General features: G+C 43.5%; 2 protein-coding genes and 1 long non-coding RNA gene across 3 annotated transcripts; all 3 read right to left on the reverse strand.

Annotated features, from left to right (window-relative positions):
• Positions 1-4,325: 4,325 nt before the first annotated feature.
• LOC123450066 lies at positions 4,326-4,838 on the reverse strand. The gene is made up of 2 exons (XR_006632069.1): positions 4,720-4,838; positions 4,326-4,626 (listed from the first exon to the last, which is right to left on the reverse strand). It is a non-coding gene; the product is annotated as an uncharacterized LOC123450066 (long non-coding RNA).
• Positions 4,839-6,791: 1,953 nt separating this feature from the next.
• Positions 6,792-7,983, reverse strand: LOC123450064 (E3 ubiquitin-protein ligase RFWD3-like). Its single transcript, XM_045127467.1, has 3 exons — positions 7,507-7,983; positions 7,344-7,422; positions 6,792-7,066 (listed from the first exon to the last, which is right to left on the reverse strand). The coding sequence occupies exons 1-3, from the start codon at positions 7,884-7,886 to the stop codon at positions 6,947-6,949; spliced, it is 579 nt and encodes a 192-aa protein (XP_044983402.1). The 5' UTR covers positions 7,887-7,983; the 3' UTR covers positions 6,792-6,946.
• Positions 7,984-8,507: 524 nt separating this feature from the next.
• On the reverse strand, positions 8,508-10,035 carry LOC123450065 (nucleolin-like). Its single transcript, XM_045127468.1, has 2 exons — positions 9,506-10,035; positions 8,508-8,743 (listed from the first exon to the last, which is right to left on the reverse strand). Exon 1 carries the CDS (start codon positions 9,954-9,956, stop codon positions 9,543-9,545), a length of 414 nt encoding a protein of 137 aa, XP_044983403.1. The 5' UTR covers positions 9,957-10,035; the 3' UTR covers positions 8,508-8,743; positions 9,506-9,542.
• Between the last annotated feature and the right edge of the window lie 8,986 nt (positions 10,036-19,021).

Genomic DNA, 19,021 nt, shown 5'->3' on the forward strand with positions numbered 1-19,021 from the left:
TTGATGGGCATCTCCATAGCCCGTTGATACGCCTAGTTGATGTGAGACAATCTTCTCCTTTTTTTTGTTTGCAACCTCCGTCATAATCTATTCCACATATAGTGCTATATCCATGGCTCGCGCTCATGTATTATGTGAGAGTTGAAAAGGTTTGAGAACATAAAAAGTGTGAAACAATTTCTTGACTTTCATCGGGGTTGTCCATGATTTACATACTTTGTGTGGTGAAGATGGAGCATAGCCACACAATATGATTTTGTAGGGATAACTTTCTAAGGCCATGTTATTTAGAAAGGATACAATTGCGTTGTTAGTATGCTTGAAATGTTACTGTTTTTATGTAAATATTAAAGTTTTGTTTTAAATCTTATGGATCTGAATATTCATTCAACGATAAAGAAATTACATGGATAAATATGTTAGGTGGCATTCCACATCAAAAAAATCTGTTTTTATTGTTTACCTACTCGAGGACGAGCAGGACTGAGCTTGGGGATGCTTAATACCTCTCCAACGTATCTATAATTTTTTATTGTTCCATGCTATTATATTATCTATTTTGGATGTTTTGTATACATTAATATGCTATTTTATATTATTTTTGGGACTAACCTATTAATCTAGAGACTACTGTCAGTTCTTGTTTTTTCTTTATTTTTGGGTGTTGCGGATAAGGAATATTAAACTGAGTCCAAACGGAATAAAATCCCCGGAATGATTTTTCCTGTACCAGAAGAAACCTGCCAGACTTGGAGAGGGGGGCAGGACACCTGCCGGGAAGCCACAAGCATGCAAGGCGTGCCCTAGAGGGGGCGCCCCTGGCTTGTGGGCCCCTTGCAGGTCTCCTAACCCTAATTCTTGTCCTATAAATTCCCAAATATTCCCCCATTATCAGACGGACACTAAAAAATACTTTTCCGCCGCCGGAAGCCTGTGTTTCCGTGAGATCCAATCTGGGAGCCTTTTTCAGTAATCTGTGGGAGGGGTATTCGATCATGGAGGGCATCTACATCAACTCCATTGCCCCTCCGATGATTTGTGAGTAGTTTACCACAGACCTACGGGTCCATAGCTAGTGGCTAGATGGCTTCTACTCTCTCTTTGTTCTTCAATACCATGTTCTTCATGATCTTCATGAAGATCTATCCGATGTAATACTCTTTTGTGGTATGTTTGTCGAGATCCGATGAATTGTGGGTTTATGTTCAGATTATCTATGAATATTATTTGAATCTTCTCTGAATTCTTATATGCATGATTTCATATCTTTGCAAGTGTCTTTGAGTTATTGGTTTGGTTTGGCCAACTATATTAGTAATTCTTGCAATGGGAGAAGTGCTTAGTTTTGGGTTCAATCTTGCGGTGTCCTCACCCAGTGACAAACTAGGGGTAGCGAGGCACGTATTGTATTGTTGCCATCAAGGATAAAAAGATGAGATTTTCATCATATTGCTTGAGTTTATCCCTCTACATCATGTCATCTTACTTAATGCGTTACTCTATTCTTCGTGAACTTAATACTCTAGATGGAGGCAGGAGTCGGTCGATGTGTGGAGTAACAGTAGTAGATGCAGAATCGTTTCGGTCTACTTGACACGGACGTGATGCATATATGCATAATCATTGCCTTAGATATCTTCATAATTATTCTCTTTTCTATCAATTGCTCGACAGTAATTTGTTCGCCCACCGTATTATTTTCCTTCATGAGAGAAGCCTCTCTAGTGAAACCTATAGCCCCCGGGTCTATTTTCCATATTATATTTTCATATCTATAAATCAAAAATACCAAAAAAAATCTGCCACTTATTTACTTTTATTTTACTTTTAGTTCTATCAATCTTTCATATCTATCTCTATCAGATCTCATCCTTGCAAACAACCGTGAAGGGATTGACAACCCCTTTGTTGCGTTGGGTGCAAGTGTTTGATTGTTTGTGTAGGTGCTAAGATTGGGGCCTTGCTTGTTCCTCCTACTGGATTGATTCCTTGGTTCTCAACAAACTGAGGGAAATACTTATTTACTTTGATGCATCACCCTTTCCTCTTCAAGGGGAAACCAACGCAAGCTCAAGAAGTAGCATTGCATGTGTGACAAATTCATCCGATTGAAGGGTGTTATAATAGAGGATGTTGATGCTACTTCCACCACCCGTGAGAACCTTAGTCAGCGTATATCCACCAACTTGAGGTGATACCACCAACACAGGATTTGCACGGTTGTCAACCCACGAAGGATGATTCTCACGACTCCAGGTCACAAGATACTCCGACCAGTTCAAATACCCCGGGATGGCAGGTTCGATCATGTTGATGGGTAGTTTCTGCAACTTCATGTCACGCTTGTTGGTGGTGGTGGTGGAGAAGACGTGGTACTGCCCATTGTTTAACTGCTTTGGATTGCTCTAAAACCTGGAATGATTTCCCTGATTTTGATTTCCCTTGCCGGGTCACTGGTTGCGTCCTGCATCATGACAAGATCCTTGAAAATCAGATCCCGAGCTGCGAGGCGCTTGAAACCCGGCTCCATGGTAATTTCCCTGAAAGCCGGCTCTTGAACCGCCATCTTGTGAATTTCGTGGAGGTTCGTTGCTACCATTATTGTTCCCACTCTGGAAATCCTCGTTCCGAAATTCCTCCATGATAGAGCAGTTTTCCGAAGAATGAGTTGACGGCTTACCGTGGTGCGCACACTCATTGTTATGTTGGACACAATTCTCTAAACCCACGATCACGGTCGTGCGTTTGCAAATCTCTTAGAAATTCTTGATGAATGAAAGAGAGCTAACCTTGAGTCGGGGCATCCTAAATGAAATAGCATGTGGACAAGGGTGTTCAGAGGAAGTCGAACTAGTACTTTGAGCTCGGATGAGAGAGAGGGGGGGAGGGGGGAGAGAGAGAGAGCAATGGATGACATCTCGATGAGGCCATCGCCAATAAATAACCACACATATAGTATAACATAACAAAATAGGCATGAAGTGTAACATTATTTTGTATGTTTCTTGCCGCCAATTTTCAGTCGAGTGGCTCTCGAAATGGCACTAGCTCGGTCGGCCCAACTACTAAGTTACTACTAAATGGGGTGATCTCTTTCTCGTTATTTTTTGTTTTTAACTCTATATTTCATAGCATATATTTTATTTATTTTTATGTATACTCGATGTGTCCCTCATGGGTCGTTTTTTGAAAAATGTTGTATCTCGTGCCCCCGATGGGCTGTTTTTGAAAAATGTCGTATCTAGTGTCCTCGTATGTGTTGTCATGTCCATGTCTCCATATCTGTGCTTTTGAGACTACTACTTCATTTTAAAATACCAGTAACAATCTAACAATTGAGACCAAAAAATGGTAGAGGAAATGCAAGATGATGCTATTTTGGAGATCACTACCGGGATAACGCTCTATGTCGACGGCGTTATTGCCGTCGGCATAGGCCTACGCCGACGGCGACCGTCGGCATAGCAGCGTCGGCGTCGATCTTGTCAGGCTAGCATTGTCATGCCATCGGTATAGATTCGATGTTGGCTACACCGCCATGCCGACGACATCCGCACGGCTGTCGGCTTAGATTAACCGTCTATAAAGAAAACAACGAGACGACAACTTACGTCGATCGATGTAGGCTTAGATTAACCGTCTATAAAGAAAACAACGAGATGACAACTGACGGCTCGATCGACGCGCTTCGTCCAGTAACTAGGCACCACATGGCAGCCGTCAGCAAATACAAAAATATATGTCGACGGCCCGGTCGTTGGCATATATCTACCATGTGGCAGCCAATCGTGTCTCCTAGCATTGTCATGCCATCGGTATAGATTCGATGTTAACTACACCGCCATGCCGACGACATCCGCACGGCTGTCGGCTTAGATTAACCGTCTATAAAGAAAACAACGAGACGACAACTGACGTCGATCGATGTAGGCTTAGATTAACCGTCTATAAAGAAAACAACGAGATGACAACTGACGGCTCGATCGACGCGCTTCGTCCAGTAACTAGGCGCCACATGGCAGCCGTCAGCAAATACAAAAATATATGTCGACGGCCCGGTCGTCGACATATATCTACCATGTGGCAGCCAATCGTGTCTCCTCGTAGCCGTCGGCATAGTTTGGACGCGGGGCATGCCCTGGTAAAGTTTGAACAGGCTTATGGACAGCAAGGTGGACGACATAGTTCTTGCCACTTTTTTGCATTTTCTGTCTCCAATTGAATTAATTACAACACAGAAAATATCATATAGCATATAATTAACAATATCTACACACCATCATCATCTAAAGATCAATATCATCATTGTCGGAACTTCATCAACATCATCATCTAAACATCAATATCATCATCGTCGAAACTTCATCAATATCATCAACATAGTGTAGCAACCATCAACATAGTATAGCAACAGATATCACACCAAATTCATGAACATAAGTATAAAACATGGAAAGCCTAAAGAGCACTTCCATCGTCGCCGCCACCAGCTTCAACGTCACCACCAAAACCGTCAAATCCACCAAGACCGCCAAAACTGCCAAGACCACCTTGCCAAACCGGAGTGACGGGGCTCCGTGAAGCAGGACTGGAACCACCACCAGGAAAGGGTGATCTATCGGTTCCCTACATGTATGAAAAAAGATTGCATTGTAAGGGTAATATGATAGTGTCAAATCATTGATAAGTAGCAGTTGAATAGTTTGACAATGTACTAACAGGAGTCATAGAGCCAGCCATGCTTCGAATGGTAGCAAGAGTGGCATAGGGCCAGCAGGTGGTGGCGGGGCTCCCATTTCCGGTGGAGTCGTCTGGCTTCTCATAGCCGCATACATAGCATGTATGTTAGTTGATCACGCAAACAAGAAGGTCAGAAGAAATGAAATTGCAAAAATTAGGTTGGTTCTAACTAGGCAGAACTAACCATCATCATCTTGCGGTTGAACTCCTCGTTTGCCTGAACTCTTTTGCAGTACTCTCGTAGCTCCACGCACTTAAACTTGACATACTTAGAGTATGCCTACAATATGACATGGTGAAACTCATAAATGGTAGCAGTGTCGTCAGTGGAGACGCCCCAGACCCCGGAGCCCCGCGATGGGCGTCTACGCATGCCACATCACTTCCAGAAATGCATGAGGGCCCGTGCGATGTTTTGGTGGCATGGTTACCCCCCCCCCCCACCCCCGACTAGAGTAAACCCTGGCCCCGTTGACCCGACGATCTAGACCTTTGACTTTCGCCAGACGGACTTTGACCAATGGACTCTTCCATCTGCTTGTGATAGGTCAGCCCATAGAAACAGCCCCGAACATGGTATGGGCCCAAACCACCATTAGATTTCCTTTGGCTTGACCCGGCGCGCATGCTTCCCCCCTCCAAGCGATGACGACAGTGTCGTCCGTGGAGGGGCCCACACCTCGGAGCACCACGAAGGGCGTCTACGCATGCCACATCACTTTCAGACATGCATGAGGACCCGTGTGATGTTTTGGTACCGTAGCTACCCCCCCCCCCCAAAGCCCCCTTACCGGACTAACCCTAGCCCTGTTGACCCAAAGATCTAAGCATTTAACTTTCATCGAACGGGCTTTGACCAATGGACTCTTCCACCAGGTTGTGATATGTCAGCCCATAGGAACATCCCTAAACATGGCCTGGGATCAACCCACCACTAGATTCTCTCCGTCTCGACCCGACCCACATGTTGGCAACGGCAGTGCCGTACGTGGAGGTGGGCACCCCGGAACATGACACAACACTTTAAAAAAAATTCCGATGTATGTAGATATAAATTTATCTCGTTTGGCTAAGGAATGAATATTTTTCGCTAATCTGAAGTAAACATGATTTTAGTTTGTTCAAATTTGAAAACATAGTATAGCAATATAATCCTTTCAAGATTACGATAGAAAATCATTTAAAAGTTATCAATGAGGTTACATTTGATTTTTACTAAGTACAAGGACCTATATGCAAAGCACATGAGGTTCCATTTCTAACATACTCAAAAGCAAAAAACAAATTGCATATTCATAATCTATGGAAAATTCTACCCCAAATAGATATGTAATTTGTATATGTTTAAGTTTGTATAAAACAGATTTAAATTAATCAATTTTAAGTTTAAAAAATTTAAAATAGAAACTAAAAAAACGAATAATATCTATGCCTACGGCATGCTCATCGGTATAGTATTGCCACGTGGCACCTGTTGGGTAAACAAATGTATAATATCTATGCTGACGGTGTAGTTTCGACTATACCTGGCCATGGGCAGCCCGACCCGGACGGCCCGACCCTAAGATCCTGGGCCGGGTCGGGCCTATTTGTGCCATCGGGTCGGTCTCAAGCCTGGAAGTTGAGGCCGACGGCCAGGCTGTGCCGGGCCGTGCTCGGGCCTATGGAAAAACAAATTTAAGCCGCAATCTGGTCGGGCCTCGTCGGGCTTGTTCGGGCTTGGACCCAATATTAAGGCCATATGGTCGGGCTAGGCCTGGCTCGGGCATGGAATTTTAGCACAGGGCTTTTATTGGCCCGGCCCGGCCCGAGCTATGCCCATGTATAGTTTGGACGATGTTAGCCAGCCGCCTGAGCCCGGGTCGGCAGGCCGACCTATGTGCCGATGGCGGGGTTATACCGACGGCTCCCGTCAGCATCGGTTGAGATATGTCGACGGACATTCTATGCCTACGCCAACCGTCGGAATAGATCGATATATGCCGATGACTTTTCTATGCGTATGGCATAGCTCAGCCTATGCCGACGGTCCCGACAAAACACAGTGGGCATACACAATTATTCCGGTAGTGGATAAGCTAAAAAGTGCAGTGCCACACAGATCCATCCCATAGTTCCATGACATAATAGTGTAAGAAGCAGGGATGGAATACTAGACAGCTCTTGGTGGTATAAAATCTGCAGTTGGTGACCAATAAATAATTCTTCATTGAACAGAAGTGATATAACAGAGAGCCTGCATGTTGTAGGAATCGTTCCAGAGATGCCCCGTCGAGTAGAGATTGATGATGTGCCTGTGCTTGAACCTTTGACAGCATTGAGGGCACTGTGAACAGACAGAGCATCACAAGCAGAATGAGCAACAGGTAATGAGTGGCCTAGCATATGCTAAATTGCTAAGTGAGCAGCCTCCCGTGAACACATCTGCAGCCTGCATGGGGCTAGACCCCCTAACAAATTGTTTTTTCTACTATGATAAACAAAAAAATTCATTTCATATGAACTTTGCCTCCTTCGTAAACAAACTTGCGCCCCCTATACTTGCATAATGGCTTCGTCCAGCATGGAGTAGATGCTAAATTGATGATGATCATGTGCAGTACCTTGGCGCTGGTGCTGCCGCAGCGGAGCAACCACCTCTCCAAGCAAGATCTGCCGTAGACATGTCCACATGGAATGCAGCTGCATCAAGCACAGATTTTTCTTCAGAGACAATGACGAATTTATTCAGTCAAGGGCAACTAGTTCACCGCGACCGAACTGTACCAGATGCGATGAGCGCCGTAGGAGTCCCATGGATCCATGCAGATGCAGCAGGTGGCTGCCGCCCGGGGACTCTCATCCGCCTCTGCGCCGCCGCCCACGCCGGCCGATGCAGCCTCCTCCTCCGCGCTCCCGCAGGCCCTGTCCCCGCCGGCACCCTCCTGCTGCTCCTCCTCCTCCCCCTCCTCTTCCTGGTCTTCGTAGTACCAGCCGCTCTCACCGGAGTCGTCGTCGTCGTAGGAGTAGTCGCTGTCATCGGAGCTCCTGTCGTCGTCGTAAATCTCCTCGTCCTCTCCACCGGCCAAGCCCGGCGCGGCGCGGTTCGCCGCTCCCCGGAATAAGGCCTCCGCGGCCTGGCGAGGCAGCACCTCTCCGTCGGACATCTCAGCGTCGGAGACCTCCTCCGCCGCCGGCGGCCGCGACGAGGAAGGACAAGGGGAGTGGAATGCGATTCTGTCAAGTTGCAGAAGCTTCACGCGAGTGGGGATGGTTGTTTACCAAAAAGAAAAAAAAGATATTTCTGGGCCTTTTGGGCAACCAAAGCCCAACAACCCAGTAGCAAGGCCCAAGAGCTCTGAATTCGAATTATGCTTATTTTTCATGTTAAAATCAGCATATATCTATTACAAATATTTCAGCTAGGTAGCACAATATTCAAAAGTTTCAAAGTGTTCTTAAAAATAATCCACATGTTTATACAGATGCATTTCTACATATGCCTAAAACTTTGTTAGGAGACCCTACTGAAATTTTACACATACATAGAGTAAAATCTGTGCATCCACATCATTGCACGGCACAGTTCTACACACTGATGAATTTGAAACGCAAGCGATACAAAACTGGCTGGTAAGTTGCTCCGAACTCAGTGAAGTGCTTATAAGCCGAACCAAAAAACCATTCACTATACACTCAAAGTTTTATGTACCGACTTCTATGTTTTCAATGAAAGAAGGAATCGTGGCAAGCAAAGTTTCCCCCTCGAATAGCAGATACAGGGCTCGGATGAAAAGAACAATACATTTTTTGTCCACAGAGTACATAGTAGAAACAGAGAATCAGCACCAGAAGCTTCTTGGGTCACTAAACCCGTCAGCCCTGAGGCCAAATTTTAGTCATGCCGTAGCCAATATTCTGCATCCACGGCATTTACAGATTACCGATTGCCAACACTTACATACACTTAAGCATCAGTGCATACCGACTCCTCGGCTAATTGAATCTTCACTTCATCCTCACCCTGCATTACAACAGTAAGAACCGTTTTGATATGTCAGTGGTGTTTTCTGTATGTGTTCAGAGTTGGAATTGGAACTAGAGGCCTGTTGCAAACTGAACCACATTATCCTAAACTGAGTTCAGAGAGAAGTTTGCATTTTGGAAGCAAAAAAGTGTACAACTGAAGTTCTTGTCCCCCATATATGCATTCCACAGGTTCATGCTAAAAATACATCTGTACGACTTATTTTCATAACAAAAAATTAAGGATGTATCATGACAGAACTACTGAAACTAAACAGGGGGGCATGCCAACCCGAAAAGTATCATGATAAAAATTAAGAATGCATAGTAAGTGGAGTAGTACATTGGTTCATACTATTTACAGCAGCATAAATTACCTCACCATTCAGCAGATGTTAATGTTGTTCCAAGATTTTCTGTACGACTTATGTTTTCATGGCCAATCTGCCTACAATGTTTTTTCAGTTACATGTAAGCAGAAAATTGCCAAAGGTGTTGTCTAATCTCAAGATAATACAGTCTACACAATAGGATCATTTTACTAGTGATAAAAATTGATCCTTGCCTCTCCCAGATGGCCAATTGCATGCCACATTTAGCACAGCATGGCCACAAGATCTGGATGTAGTAGTAGTGGGGTTTGCACATTTGATCGAGCACGCCATGCTCATTGTCAGTTCGGGAGCACTGATCTAAGCTGATCTAGACCAAGAGCACAGCAAAACGCAGGAGGACGAGTTGGCTAGAGATTTGGGCTCACCAGATGCGAACGCCGCAAGCTCCACTTCCATCCCGTCCTACTCGTCGTCGTCCTCGTCTTCATCGTCGTCGTCCTCCTCCTCATCCGAGTCCTCGTCTTCGTCGTCTTCGTCAGAGTCTTGGCCTTCGTCCTCCCCCTCCTCGTCGGAGTCTTCGTCGTCCTCGTCATCTTCATCCTCCGAATCCTCGTCGCCAGAGTCGTCAGAGTCTTCTTCGTCGTCGTCCTCCTCCTCCTCCTCTTCTTCGGCCTCTTCTCCGCCCGCCGCCGGCTCCCCCGACCCAGATGCGTCACGGGTCGCCTCGGCGCCCCCGCCGGCCGGCGGGGCCGGGGCCGGAGCCGGGGCAAGTGGTGGCGCCTCTCCCTCCACCGTCTCGGTGTCGGAGGCGTCCTCCACCTCGACAACCTCCGTGGCCGGCGGCGGCGGTGCCAGCTGCGACGGCGAGGGAGGCATGGAGCAGCGGCGGCGTTGACGGAGATTTGGATTCAGATTTCGGGGGGAGGGAAAGGAAAATGGTGGTAGGTGGCGCGCCGTGCCCAACGACATTTCATTTCTGGGCAAAAATACGTGGGCCCAGCAACCCAGAAGTAGGAGTATGTTTTTCTTTTAAGGTGACAACTTAAATACGGAGTACTCCCTCCGTTTCAAAATTCTTGTCTTAACTTTGTTTAGAAATGAAGGTATCTAAAAACTAAATGACTAGATACATTTATATCAAAAAAATATAAGACAAAAAATTTAAGACGGAAGAAGTATTACTTATGATAGACAGAATATTTCCCTTTTGGCTTTCCTATATACTTTTTTCCTTTGGTTATAAGTACACAACTATATAATGTGAAAACAAATCTGAAGCATCTTCAATGGTTTGTCTATATGGATGTGTATACTGGTTTTTCATGATGTGAACGCAAAACAGGCGTCAAACGATTTTTTTTATATAATCGTTCAAACATGCACATTCTTTAAATCGACTTCGGTAATATCCATGCCTGGACAATGTGAAGGTGTCGTCTAAACCCAGTTGCAGCCATGATTTCTCCCTCTATCCTGTGATTGCCACCTGTAGACGTTCTGATGTAAAATTGGACGTGTATACGAGGGAAAATTTTTAGACCATTATCTATATGAATATATAGACATAATATAGACATGCTATTGAAGATACTCTTAACAAGGGCATGTCCTTTTCATTTTAGGGAGCACATAGTGCATCGATGTACTCCCACATATTATTTTTACTCCGCGTATTATACTTGTGTCAAGTCAAACTTCACAAACTTTGATTAAATTTATATTAAAAAATATGAACATCTACAATACCAAATACACCCTCCATTCCAAAATTCTTGTCTTAGGTTTGTCTAGAAATGAATGTATCTAAATACTAAAATGTGACTAGATACATTCATATCTACACAAATCTAAGACAAGAATTTTGAGACGGAGGAAGTATATACTATATATACTATGAAAGTACATTTCATAATGAATCTAACAATATTGATTTGGTATTGTGAATGTTGGTACTTTTTCCAATAAATTTTATCAAAGTAGATATATTTTAACTTCGGACAAAACTTATATGCAAACTAAAAGGAGCCCCAAACATACCGTTCCAATTTTATTTATTCATGCAATTTATTTCCATATTTAACCTATAAACATGAGGCATTCCCCAAGATATGAAGTGCGGTTTTGGACAAGTTCAAGGAAGACATGAAAGTGATGAAGATGGTGATGTCGGTGCATGAGATATTTCACTAGACATCATTGACGCAACATGCAAGGCATGGTTTTGGATAATCATCATGGCGAATAATATTGTGGACAACATATAGATTGGCTGCGAACTTAAGGAGTTCAACAAGTTGGCACATGATATGGCAGAATGTGCGGACCATTTGCTCATCCTAGAAAATATCAGCTCTCAGTTCATGGGTCAAAGTGATAATAAGGGCACACTGACAAATTCATGACAATAACTTGAATGAACTCTGAACTAATCTATATCTGAAAATTCTAAAAAAACTGATCTCGAATATGGTTGGCGGCACTATATTTTGCCTATGTGATCCCAACTCATGTTCCAAAATAAAAAATATTATACACAAGCTTACGCTATCCTTGCATCAAAGTAGCAGTCCATGAATCACATCACCAACATCACAGAGAAATACATGGTCGGAGCAATGAGCAAGAAGGGGATGTGATAAAAAAACAGTCAATCCATGCATAGATGCTGAGAATTACGGAGGAAACCCTTGACATGTGCACTACAATGCATCAATAGGACGCCATAATACACAAAGTAAAAAGGGGCAAAGAAGTGGAACATGGTATGAAATCATAGTTAATTCAGATTAAGCAACGATTTGGTCATTGCAGTCTTGGAAATTAAAGTTTGTCATTATTGTCCAAATTCATTGACATGTGAGCATTCTGTCTAAATTCCAAAAATCCAAACATGTATGCATTTTTTGAATGCTCCTCACACAACAAGTTGATCATAATAGGGAGTACATACATATAATATGCTTGGTGTGATGGAGAAACAGTTATATAGGTAATTAACTACTCCTATTGTCGAGGGCCTCCCACGGCGCTTTGAGCACATACTTTTGTGTTGAATCATGAGTTATGCCTTGGAGTGCGTGGCCACTTTATAATCACAACATCACGTGAATGGCGTGGTTTTGGGCTGAGTGGAAGTTCATTAGGGTGTTCCCTTCTATTCTCAACACTAATTGGGAGCATGGATGAGAGGGTTGTGAATACGTGACATTGTAGTTGCAGGGAAATTCTGCTCCATGAATGCTATGATCACCATCATATCAGTGTGCTCCACTCCCTCCTTCAACCATCATTTTTTATCTTCTCCTTCACTAACATCAGGTTAACATTAGATGTTCCAAGTTCTAGTTTAAACTTTTTCTCCATCTGGGTGAACTCATTCTCCTTCTTGGCCAAAAGATATGTAAGTTCGGTTTTCTTCCCGTCAAATTCAGCTACCTTAGCCATTTGTTCATATAATACTGCATCTAAGCCCACAAGATAAGACATTGCAGAACCCACATTTTCCATTACCTCCTTAAGTTTTTTATTTACAACTACATCCCGTTCTTCAATTTTAGATTGGTAGTGTGCTTTTACTTCCTACAAAAATAAGACTCTTTGAGGTTTAGAGAAAAAAAATCTTCAAAGATACTACAAGATACCTAGTGGCAGTACTGCACATAAGATGTATAATGGTGTCAGAGGTAACTAATAATTGTCTTTACGAGTGTTCTAGAAAAGATGAAATAAACTATCGTTGTAACAACAATTATAATTTGGCAATACCATCTTGTAAACGATAACAACCATCCCATACATTTCCTGGCGCATAGAGGCTGATAATAAGCTTGTTTAATAATGTTTACCACACTGAGGATACTGAAAAGAAAGATAGGCACATATAAATATTGTTCGTGGTTTCACTATATGTGTCAACTAGAGTTAACATAAAGTATTTGAAGAATCATGCATTCATGGTGTACCTTTGCAGTGTCGTGGTCAGAGCGATACAACCACTTCTCTATGCATGATCTATCGTACACGTGTCTGCAGGGGATGCAACTGTGCGCAACACGCACATGGAAATATAAACCTATGGTACAACATTAGTTTCGAAAACATATGGTTGGTCCATAGTTCAAACTAAACACATGAATACATGAGTTTGATATGGAAAACAAAACACTGGTATCTCTTTAAGAAAGAAAATATGTAAAACTAGTTATCACCAAATGAGATAAGAAGGGGCACCACACCGATGAAATGGGAAAAATACAGTATATAGCCGAGACAAAATGAAAGCCATATGGGCATGGCCCAGATAGTAAAAAGTCGAACCCAATTGGAATCATCATTAGTCATCAAAGAGGTAAGGGCCGAAGCTAGCTAGCGAAAAAGAAGGCAACGTCCGTACAAGCCCTAGTGTCGATGTGGTGGGTTAGCTAAAGCAGCATAGGGAATCAGTACAACAGCTAGCATGCGAGAATACATCCACACATACGCACTACACATCTACGAAGACAAAATATAGGGTGCTTACTCTCTGCATATGGTAGCTCCTTGCATCTTCTTGTCTTCATATTTCTAAATAGCTTTCTGCTTGGTTGATTTGTAACGTCGCATTTTATATATTGTGAAAATGTTATGTCTAGTTTTCCCACGATTGCACGAAATCCTAGATATGCCACTAGTGATAGGCACACTTAGAGTTCCACCTCAGCGACAGAAGCATGTAGCTAGCATCCCCCCCCCCCACCCCCCCCCCCCCCCCCAATGATAGGGAAAGTCAGTCACAACCATTAATTAATCAAAGTAGAGCATTTAGGAAGATAAATGAGATCATGTAACAAATGGAACTAAAATATTAGTCAAGAATAGTTGTCTCGCTTACCAGATATGGTTCACACCATTGCAGGTCCATGGTTCCATGCAAACCGGGAGTGTTGGTGGTACACCATTGCAGGTCCATAGTTCCATGCAAACTGGGAGTGTTGGTGGTACATTGTGTTCTATCCCTCCAATTTTAGCCACAGACATCCTAGATAATTCATCATCTTTCGTGCAGGTAGGGATCAGGGAAGGCATGAAAACAATGCAAAGGGAACTTGTGAGGCTTATATAAAATAAAAGAGAGAATCCTTAATGCGTTGCCTACGTTCTTTCTCTCCCAACAATCGATGAAGGAACCTACATAATGTATTGAAATTAAGGACAGTAAAACTAAATCTAACCCCAGCCCTCTCACGACCTCAGCGATTTGGGACGTCAGATCTCGTGATTCAGTGATTTTGAGCCGTTTGATTGCTGCCTTATCTCGTAGTTGATCGCTATGTGGGCTGGCTGTCCTGGGGGTGGCTGCTCCGAAAAATCCTATATGCCGCTCACTGCGTCCAATTGTCGATGCTTCGTACAGGGTGGCGTGGACAAGGACGCGGTGGGCCAGCCTATTTATCGCGTTTCACAGATCCCGGTTTTAGGAACCTTCTAGACTTTTTAGCCGGTTTTCTCTGGTTTTGAGAAGATTCCCTAAACTCATTTTTTTCTGTTTATGTTTCAAAAATGTTCTGAATTTTCAAAAAATATTCTGGATTTTCAAAAACTGTTCTTCAAATTCGGAATTTGTTTTTGTTTTTAGAAAAAAGTTCTTCAAATTCAGAAAATGTTTCTGATTTTTTCAAAAAAATATTCTGGATTTTCAAAAAATGTTCGGGATTTTAGAAAATTCTTCTTTAAATTCTAAAAATGTTTTTTTGCTTTTTATAAAATGTGTTGGATTTTCAAAACAATTTTTTTGGATTTTTTTTAAATGTTTTTCAAAAAATGTTTATGTATTTCGAAATTTGTTCTCAAAATTCAAAAAATGTATGAATTTTCATAAAAAAATATTCTCATTTAAAATTTGTTCTCAAGATTCAAAAAATGTTCATGCTTTAAAACATTGTTCACGCTTCCAATAGATTATGTATATTTTAATGCGCCAAACAGGTGATGGTCCAAATTTGGAGCAATCAGTATCCAATACCCTCATGCTACTAGGAGTACTAGTAAAGTACACATCAACATCATGTATATCAAATATACTTTTTTCGACTTTTGCCAGCCTTCTTATCTACCAAGTATCTAGAGTTGCTCCGCCTCAGTGACTGTTCCCCTCGTTACAGAAGCACTTAGTCTCGGGTTTGGGTTTAATCTTGGGTCTCTTCATTAGTGCAGCAACTGTTTTGCCGTTTCACGAAGTATCCCTTCTAGCCCTTGCCTTTCTTGAAACTTAGTGGTTTTACAAACCATCAACTATTGATGCTCCTTCTTGATTTCTACTTTCGCAGTGTCAAACATCGCGAATCGCTCAAGGATCATTGTATCTATCCTTGATATGTTATAGTTCATCACGAAGCTCTCACAGCTTGGTGGCAGTGACTTTGGAGAACCATCACTATCTCATCTGGAAGATTAACTCCCACTTGATTCAAGTGATTGTCGTACTCAGACAATCTGAGCATACGCTCAACGATTGAGCTTTTCTCCTTTACTTTGTGGACAAAGAATCTTGTCGGAGGTCTCGTACCTCTCAACAAGGACACGAGCTTGAAATCACAATTTCATCCCTTTAGAACATCACTTATGTTCCGTGACGTTTCAAAACGTTTTCGGCGCCTTGCTTCTAAGCCATTAAGTATTTTGCACTGAACTATCGTGTAGTCATCAGAAACGTGTATGTCGGATGTTCATAGCATCCACAGACGACACTCGAGGTGCAGCACACTGAGTGGTGCATTAAGGACATAAGCCTTCTGTGCAGCAACGAGGACAATCCTCGGCAAAGTTTGCTACGATCAACTTTCAACTAAATTTTCTCTAGGAACATATAAAAACAGTAGAGCTATAGCGCAAGCTACATCGTAATTCGTAAAGACCATTAGACTATGTTCATGACAATTAGTTCAATTAATCATATTACTTAAGAACTCCCACTCAAAAAGTACATCTCTCTAGTCATTTGAGTGGTACATGATCCAAATCCGCTATCTCAAGTCCGATCATCACGTGAGTCGAGAATAGTTTCAGTGGTAAGCATCTCTATGCTAATCATATCAACTATACGATTCATGCTCGACCTTTCGGTCTCATGTGTTCCGAGGCCATGTCTGCACATGCTAGGCTCGTCAAGCTTAACCCGAGTGTTCCGCGTGTGCAACTGTTTTGCACCCGTTGTATGTGAACGTTGAGTCTATCACACCCGATCATCACTTGGTGTCTCGAAACGAAGAACTGTAGCAACGGTGCACAGTCGGGGAGAACACAATTTCGTCTTGAAATTGTAGTGAGAGATCACCTCATAATGCTACCGTCGTTCTAAGCAAGATAAGGTGCAAAAAGGATTAACATCACATGCAATTCATAAGTGACATGATATGGCCATCATCATGCGCTTCTTGATCTCCATCACCAAAGCACCGCCACGATCTTCTTGTCACCGGCGTCACACCATGATCTCCATCATCATGATCTCCATCAACGTGCCGCCATCGGGGTTGTCGTGCTACTCATGCTATTACTACTAAAGCTACATCCTAGCAAAATAGTAAACACATCTGCAAGCACAAACGTTAGTATAAAGACAACCCTATGGCTCCTGCCGGTTGCCGTACCATCGACGTGCAAGTCGATATTTCTATTACAACATGATCATCTCATACATCCAATATATCACATCACATCGTTGGCCATATCACATCACAATCATACCCTGCAAAAACAAGTTAGACGTCCTCTAATTTTGTTGTTGCATGTTTTACGTGGTGACCAAGGGTATCTAGTAGGATCGCATCTTACTTACGCAAACACCACAACGGAGATATATGAGTTGCTATTTAACCTCATCCAAGGACCTCCTCGGTCAAATCCGATTCAACTAAAGTTGGAGAAACCGACACTTGCCAGTCATCTTTGAGCAAAGGGGGTTACTCGTAACGATGAAACCAGTCTCTCGTAAGCGTACGAGTAATGTCGGTCCAAGCCGCTTCAATCCAACAATACCGCGGAATCAAGAAAAGACTAAGGAGGGCAGCAAAACGCACATCACCGCCCACAAAAACTTTTGTGTTCTACTCGAGAAGACATCTACGCATGAACCTAGCTCTGATACCACTGTTGGGGAACGTCGCATGGGAAACAAAAATTTTCCTACGCGCACGAAGACCTATCATGGTGATGTCCACCTACGAGAGGGGATGAGTGATCTACGTACCCTCGTAGACCGTACAGCAGAAGCGTTAGAGAACGCGGTTGATGTAGTGGAACGTCCTCACGTCCCTCGATCCGCCCCGCGAACAATCCCGCGATCAGTCCCACGATCTAGTGCCGAACGGACGGCACCTCCGCGTTCAGCACACGTACAGCTCGACGATGATCTCGGCCTTCTTGATCCAGCAAGAGAGACGGAGAGGTAGATGAGTTCTCCGGCAGCGTGACGGCGCTCCGGAGGTTGGTGATGATCTTGTCTCGGCAGGGCTCCGCCCGAGCTCCGCAGAAACGCGATCTAGAGGTAAAACCGTGGAGATATGTGGTCGGGCTGCCGTGGCAAAGTTGTCTCAAATCAGCCCTAAAACCCCACTATATATAGGAGGAGGAGGGGGGAGCCTTGCCTTTGGGTCCAAGGACTCCCAAGGGGTCGGCCGAACCTAAGGGGGAAGGTCTCCCCCTCCCAAACCGAATTCTACTTGGTTTGGAAGGTGGAGTCCTTCTTCCCTTTCCCACCTCCTTCCTTTTTTTTCTTTTCTCTTTGATTTTTCTTCCAATGCGCATAGAGCTCTTTTGGGCTGTCCCACCAGCCCACTAAGGGCTGGTGCGCCACCCCCAAGGCCTATGGGCTTCCCCGGGGTGGGTTGCCCCCCCCCCCCCGGTGAACATCCGGAACCCATTCGTCATTCCCGGTAACTCCGAAAACCTTCCGGTAATCAAATGAGGTCATCCTATATATCAATCTTCATTTCCGGACCATTCCGGAAACCCTCGTGACGTCCGTGATCTCATCCGGGACTCTGAACAACATTCGGTAACCAACCATATAACTCAAATACGCATAAAACATCGTCGAACCTTAAGTGTGCAGACCCTGCGGGTTCGAGAACTATGTAGACATGACCCGAGTGACTCCTCGGTCAATATCCAATAGCGGGACCTGGATGCCCATATTGGATCCTACATATTCTACGAAGATCTTATCGTTTGAACCTCAGTGCCAAGGATTCATATAATCCCGTATGTCATTCCCTTTGTCCTTCGGTATGTTACTTGCTCGAGATTCGATCGTCAGTATCCACATACCTATTTCAATCTCGTTTACCGGCAAGTCTCTTTACTCGTTCCGTAATACAAGATCCCGCAACTTATACTAAGTCACATTGCTTGCAAGGCTTGTGTGTGATGTTGTATTAGCGAGTGGGCCCCGAGATACTCTCCGTCACACGGAGTGACAAATCCGAGTCTCGATCCATACTAACTCAACGAACACCTTCGGAGATACCTGTAGAGCATCTTTATAGTCACCCAGTTACGTTGCGACGTTTGATACACACAAAGCATTCCTCCGGTGTCCGTGAGTTATATGATCTCATGGTCATAGGAACAAATACTTGACACGCAGAAAACAGTAGCAACAAAATGACACGATCAACATGCTACGTCTATTAGTTTGGGTATAGTCCATCACATGATTCTCCTAATGATGTGAGCCCGTTATCAAGTGACAACACTTGCCTATGGCCAGGAAACCTTGACCATCTTTGATCAACGAGCTAGTCAACTAGAGGCTTACCAGGGACAGTGTTTTGTCTATGTATCCACACAAGTATTGTGTTTCCAATCAATACAATTATAGCATGGATAATAAACGATTATCATAAACTAAGAAATAGAATAATAACTAATTTATTATTGCCTCTAGGGCATATTTCCAACAA

This window comes from Hordeum vulgare, chromosome 4H, assembly GCF_904849725.1.
Source record: "Hordeum vulgare subsp. vulgare chromosome 4H, MorexV3_pseudomolecules_assembly, whole genome shotgun sequence".
Taxonomy (NCBI): domain Eukaryota; kingdom Viridiplantae; phylum Streptophyta; class Magnoliopsida; order Poales; family Poaceae; genus Hordeum; species Hordeum vulgare.

Excerpts from the sequence above, each read along its gene's own strand:
- LOC123450065 (XM_045127468.1), bottom strand. The coding sequence starts at position 9,956 with ATGCCTCCCTCGCCGTCGCAGCTGGCACCGCCGCCGCCGGCCACGGAG.
- LOC123450064 (XM_045127467.1), bottom strand. The coding sequence starts at position 7,886 with ATGTCCGACGGAGAGGTGCTGCCTCGCCAGGCCGCGGAGGCCTTATTC. Across the intron at positions 7,423-7,506 it reads TACGGCGCTCATCGCATCTG|CTGCATTCCATGTGGACATG; the intron begins GTACAGTTCGGT and ends TGCTTGATGCAG. Across the intron at positions 7,067-7,343 it reads GCGGCAGCACCAGCGCCAAG|TGCCCTCAATGCTGTCAAAG; the intron begins GTACTGCACATG and ends GTCTGTTCACAG.